This window comes from Hyperolius riggenbachi, chromosome 8, assembly GCF_040937935.1.
Source record: "Hyperolius riggenbachi isolate aHypRig1 chromosome 8, aHypRig1.pri, whole genome shotgun sequence".
Classification (NCBI taxonomy): Eukaryota; Metazoa; Chordata; class Amphibia; order Anura; family Hyperoliidae; genus Hyperolius; species Hyperolius riggenbachi.
The window spans coordinates 245,388,387-245,394,386 of NC_090653.1; the positions used below are offsets into that span (position 1 = coordinate 245,388,387).

General features: G+C 42.6%; 1 protein-coding gene across 1 annotated transcript in view; it reads right to left on the reverse strand.

The window, feature by feature from the left end:
• The window catches only part of MIGA2 (mitoguardin 2), a 58,105-nt gene that overhangs the window by 8,583 nt on the left and 43,522 nt on the right, over nt 1–6,000 (reverse strand). Inside the window, exons 11-14 of the mRNA XM_068248497.1 lie at nt 5,768–5,854; nt 5,544–5,642; nt 3,956–4,090; nt 1,024–1,077 (exon numbers count right to left, since the gene is read on the reverse strand). Of these exons, the coding sequence (XP_068104598.1) occupies nt 1,024–1,077; nt 3,956–4,090; nt 5,544–5,642; nt 5,768–5,854 (375 nt within the window). The remainder of the gene's footprint in view (nt 1–1,023; nt 1,078–3,955; nt 4,091–5,543; nt 5,643–5,767; nt 5,855–6,000) is intronic.

A 6,000-nucleotide genomic window follows, 5' to 3' on the forward strand; every position in this document is an offset into this window, starting at 1 on the left:
ATTTTTTCAGAGCAGTCTTGTGCACTATTAACCTGTCCTGGCACTGTTGATCTGTTCTGGCACTGAGCCGTTGTGCAACACACTGACAGCAGCAACCTGCAAAATATTCTCATACTGTGCTCATTAGCGGCCTTCGCTCTAGGCAGAAGCTGGTATTAGTAAATCAAAGCTTCCGGGAGCAGACCTATGTCCAGAGCAAGTTCATTTACCAGGCAACCCAGGCAGGTGCCTGGGGCCTGGTGGGTGTCTAGGGACCCACCAGCCACCTTCTCTAACAGAAGAGTTCAATATTTTGTTATTTCCTAGCCTCAACTTCCACCTCCTGGGTGATGCTGATCAGAAAGTCATTAAAGGGAATCTGAAGTGAAAATAAACTTATGATATAATGATATGTATGTGTAGTACAGCTAAGAAATAGAACATCACAGATGAGTCTAATATTCACTGAAACTTCAGTTATCTATGCAAAAGAGCTTCTCTGAGCTCACCAAACCAACTTGGGTTGGCTACAGTGCTGTTTTCTGAAGAACTTATCTCAACTTGTCTCTCACGGTTTCTTAGTTTTTTAAGGTTTTAATGCCAGAAAGTTCAAAGGGTCATTAGTTCTGCTATGTTTCATAATTTAACATGCAGAGGGTAATTTGTAAACTGCAAATATTAGAGAATGATGCTCTGGTTATTTAAAAAAAAAGTTATATAACTGAAAATAAAACTATGAGAGTCTTTTCTTTGCCACTAATGTTTTATTAATTATCTATACTACACATACAATTCATTATATCACAAGTTTTTTATGCTCCAGTGTCACTTTAAGCGACAGTCTGATAGTGTCCAGTCTCTTCTAATGAAAATAAATAAATATGTTCCAGCAACTCCAACTTCCAAAAGCATATTAACCACTACACAAGAAGCAAAGCATGTACATTGAAGTGCATAAATATAATATATAAAAAGCATAAAAAAGAGCTACAACAAAGTAAATAAGTATGTAAACATTTTTTTTCTGCAAATGAAAATATTTACCATTAGAAGTCTTCGCTTTGCTTTCAGCACCGACCAACATGCAGTCGCCAATGCCTGTAAAAGATGATGTGTATGAATTTTTTAGGCTTTCTTTGAGTGGTACACTTTGCTAAGAATTATTTTATTCTAAATGCATTTTAACGGGAATAATAAGAAAAAAAAAATCACTATGTCTCAGTTTAGGCCATTTTAAAATTAAACATGCTACTGTGGAAAAAGCCACACATTTTATTTGTCATTGATCACAGGCACTTAAACCAGTGAATGGGAACGGGGGCAACGAGAGAAAGCGTGTGCAGGAACGGGCACGGGAGCGGGCACAGCGGCAATCGACGTACATCTACGCCCCTGGAACGGGAACAGTCCTCCCGCGGGGCTTAGATATACTACATCTTTTTAATAGATCCGCGCCTCAAAATCAATACGTCGTCCACAAATCTGAAGTATCCGTAAAGCTGCTGCTCATAACGGGGATTCTGTATAAACATGCGGTTCTCAATATCAGTTAGGAACAAATTAGCAAATGACGGAGCCACCGTATTGATTTTGTGGCGCGGATCTGAGTCCTCCTTCAGAACCATGGTTGAGGATGCGAATTTGATGCATCCAACCATTAAGTTTACTGCAGAATGCTCAAATGTGAGCATTGATTATCTGGATGTTACGTTGCTCAGCAATCATACGAGGTGAATACTTTAAGTGCTTTTTGTGATTTTTTTACAGGAAAGAATAATGTGTGGGACATATAATGCTGCGGGAAACATGATGACCTCTCCCCAAATCAGCGCAGGGTAGACGGTATAGTAGTTCCCTGTGTTTGGAATTATAGTGAACTGTAACATGTATGTGGCCTAAGCTCCAATAAAACAAACAAAAGTTTAAAGCCTGTGGAGTGCCTTCTTCTCATTATTGCATGAACTTGGATTAGCAGGAGTGGTGGACCTGCTGGAGAAGTGCACCGGCCCGCTACCTGTCAGGTGAGCGTTTCTGAGTCCCAGGGTGAATATTGAAGTTTGTGAGACAAGTTTAAATACCTTGGAGTATTTATTACTCCCAAAATTCAGTCTGTTGTACGAGGTAAACCACCTTCAGTCTTTTAACCTTCCTGGCGGTAAGCCCGAGCTGAGCTCAGGCCCCGCTGGGCCGATTTGCATATTTTTTATTTTGGCTACACGCAGCTAGCACTTTGCTAGCTGCGTGTGCTATCCGATCACCGCCGCTACCCGCCGAACCGCAGCCGCCCCCCCCCCCCCCCAGACCCCATGCGCTGCCTGGCCAATCAGTGTCAGGCAGCGCTGTAGGGTGGATCGGAGTCCCCTTTGACGTCACGGCGTCGGTGATGTCATCCCGCCCTTCGCAATGGTGACGGGGGAAGCCCTCCAGGAGATCCCGTTCTTAGAACGGGATCTCCTGATCTCCGATCGCCGGAGGCTATCATGTAGCGAGACCTTGTCTCGCTACATGAGAAAAAAAAAGTTTTTAAAAATGGCTTTGCTGCCCACCTAGTTTCTCAACATGTGGTACACGTACCCCAGGGGGTACTTCTGATGTTTCCAGGGGGTACTCGGGCGTTCTACTTCACCAAGAACAACAAATTTAGAGTTTTAGAAAATGATAAGTCTTATTTCAACAACACCAAATTAGTGTTTTAGCTAATTAAAAGCAATGGTAAATGCTTGGAAATTGTTTCGAACCAATTATCATATACTACGATTAAATTTATATTAAATATATTTGTCAAAGGGTAACTTGTGATAATGTTTACTATGGTAGGGGTACTTGGTGAGTACAGGGTTTTAAAAGGGGTACATACCAATAAAATGTTGAGAAACACTGTTCTAGAAGACTGGAGTCACTACAATGTTTCCAAGTTAGGGAGAAACCTGGCATGCAAGATGACTATTTTACCTCAGTTAAAAAGAAACTCAGACCAAGAATTGAACTTTATCCCAATCAGTAGCTGATACCCACTTTTACATGAAAAATATAATGATTTTCACAAACAGACCATCAGGGGGCGCTGTATGACTGATTTTGTGCTGAAACCCCTCCCACAAGAGGCTCTGGTACCATACGGTACTCTGGGCAAACTGCCACAATGTAACAATGACACACACAGGAAATGGCTGTTTATAGCTGTCTGTTAAAGCCAGAACAGCTACATAATCTGCCCACAGTAACAATGTCACCATGTAATACATGTCAGAATGTGAATCTGGGAGAGGAAAGATTTTACAATGAGCAAACTCTGACTAAATCATGTATACATCATTATTGTAAAAATTAAGCACCTTTTTATATTAAATTATTTTCACTGGAGTTCCTCTTTAAGGTGGCCATACATTTAATGATGGCCACCAGATCGACAATGAGACACATCCCATCTCTGATTTAATGTGATCGGAGAGGGATCTATTGCCTGCCCACACACAGATTTCCAAAAGACTGCAGCATGAAATCTTTTGGAAATCTACCATACTACCACCTCCGTCTGCACTTGTAATTTGTGACCCGACCGCATGTACGTGACATCAGTACAGGCACCCAGATGCAATGAAGGGAAGACAGGGGACACAGGCGGACGCGCACCACTGGACAGGTGAGCTAAGCCTGGGGGTACACATTACACACAGGAGGAGACCGCCGGATGTGGGCAAATCGAACGCCGCAACTTTTCAGCTAATCTATAAACACGGTACGAATATAAGCATCAGCTGGATTATGAAACAATATAGGAATAATGTGCATACTCAGCATTGGCTTCGTGGCTGCCCAGGTGGATGGTGGAGTCACATGACCCTGAAATTGAGGACCCTCATAGGCAAGTATTGGGCTTATGGAGAATGGATTGTGCAGCATTAGATCAGTTGTGAAAATGGACTTTTAAGCGGATCATGGAAAACATTTAGATACAAGACACTCATTTACTTACGGTTTCTTTAAAGCTGTCAGACAACCAGCGATTCCGCAAGACTGCAATCACAGAGCTTGGCGGATTTTCTAAGTCCTCAAAGGCATCCATTAATATAAAATCCATCGTTATGTCAAAGAAGTTCATGCAGACCACCTGGAAGGAATGATGATATGGCTCTCATTATTTCATATTAATACATTTCCCACATTACTTCACCAACTGTCCCTTAGTGGGGCTCATGTTATGGTCTAGGATCAGTTTTGGAGTAACCTACAAGAACAGCGCTAGGTTCTGGTAGGTATCACTCAAACATCTGAAGAGCTTCCCAACTATGCAGCTAGCAGCCTGGCCAGAATTCACACCTAGCACTCTTGCGCTATGAGATGAAGATATTAGTCCAACATTACATGAGAGGTGAATCACTTGTTCAAATTGCTTATTCCTATTGATTTTCTGCTGTGAATGTTTTTATCTGTAATCACAAATTCCAAGCTGGCCACTGTGTGTCTGTATGTTCTTCCGCCCAACACACAGCTCCTCCTGCCCCACTACACTCTGATTGGCCACGGCACTGAGTCTGTCTGCCCCGCACACGCCCCCCCTCATGTCCAATGATTGGCCATGGCACTGACTGGATAGCGCATGTGGCGAAAGTGTGCATGCACCCCTGCCCTACGTAGCTTAGCGTGTCCCACCAGCTAGTTAGGTAATAATCGCCAGTAACAAATCTGTCTATTAATAAATATCTGACATTCAATCAACGACTTCCCTTTAGAAAATAATTTGCAGTATAAAATCTTTGGAAAAAAGTGCGATTTCAGCTACTGCTCAATTCAGTTTGTGCAGATAGGATATAAAGGCTCATACACACTGGGGAAGAAAATTGTGCAAAACAAACGATGAATCGTGCAGATATCAGTGGAAAAAAGAACGCATTACACAAACGATCTACAATGATTCATGTGCGTTTAAAACAACCGTCATGACGGATTCATTGGCAGATAATCATTCATAGTCAGCAGTGTACAGAGCTATGAACAATTACTAAACAATGTGCCCCCAAACTCTACGACACTTGGCGAATGTTTTACATCAGGTCGTTCACCGCATCGCCTGTCAACCCATAACATCGAGTAGATCTGATGAAAGATAGATTGCGGAAAAATCGTTCATAGGTGGATTTACACGTTCTATCTTTCAGTGTGTACACAGCTTAACTTCTTGACGACCTTTATGATTGAAATCTACTTCCTGTTTATGTCCTGTTATTCCTGCCAGATTTCAATTACCCCATAGAGCGTGCCGTTCCCTCTCACCGTTCCCGCCCCTACGGTGACATGTTGGTCACGCTGACAGCAGAGCTTTCGTGTATCTGTCAGGAGCGAATTTAATTGGCTCCTGCCCCCCGTGATTGCTGTCAACCAATCACAGCAATCGCTGCTCTTAAAAGGGCACTGAAGGCTCTGGTTTTAAAGCGCCCAGAGTCGTTGGGTCCGCAAGGGGCTAACAGATCATTTAGGTTGTCTACATGGATGTGTGCACAGCCACTGTGAAAGAAGCTCTCCTTACAGAGGCAGTGCAGGTCAGCCTATAGCACCTTCCTTACCCCTCGTCCTTCCAGCTCTCTCTGAGTAGTGGGCCATGTTTCCTCCCTCAGTGCATAACGAACCATTTCTTCATAGTTCTCAATAAATCCCTTAGGATTCTGAAACAGATCGGAGAAATGTCAAATCAGAGAACACAAGAGGTTTGGTACATCTTTTTAGGTGTAAGTAAAGCAATGTGGCAGTTGGAACACTTCTGTGAAGAATCCCCTCTCACCTACTGTACCTTATCAGCGTGGACAATCAGTCCTTTCACCATCTGTTTACCAACTTCACTAAAGAACATCTGGTTCCCTTCATCCAGCAGGATGAGCTGCAATCACAGAAGAAAGATTATTTAGTACTGGTATTTCTTTACTTCTCCAAATCAATTGTATTTAATGCTAATGCTATACTCTTTCTTGCCACAAATCAAAACGGCAAGCTTTATTGCAGATAAGCATGAAAGGAGAAGGAAGT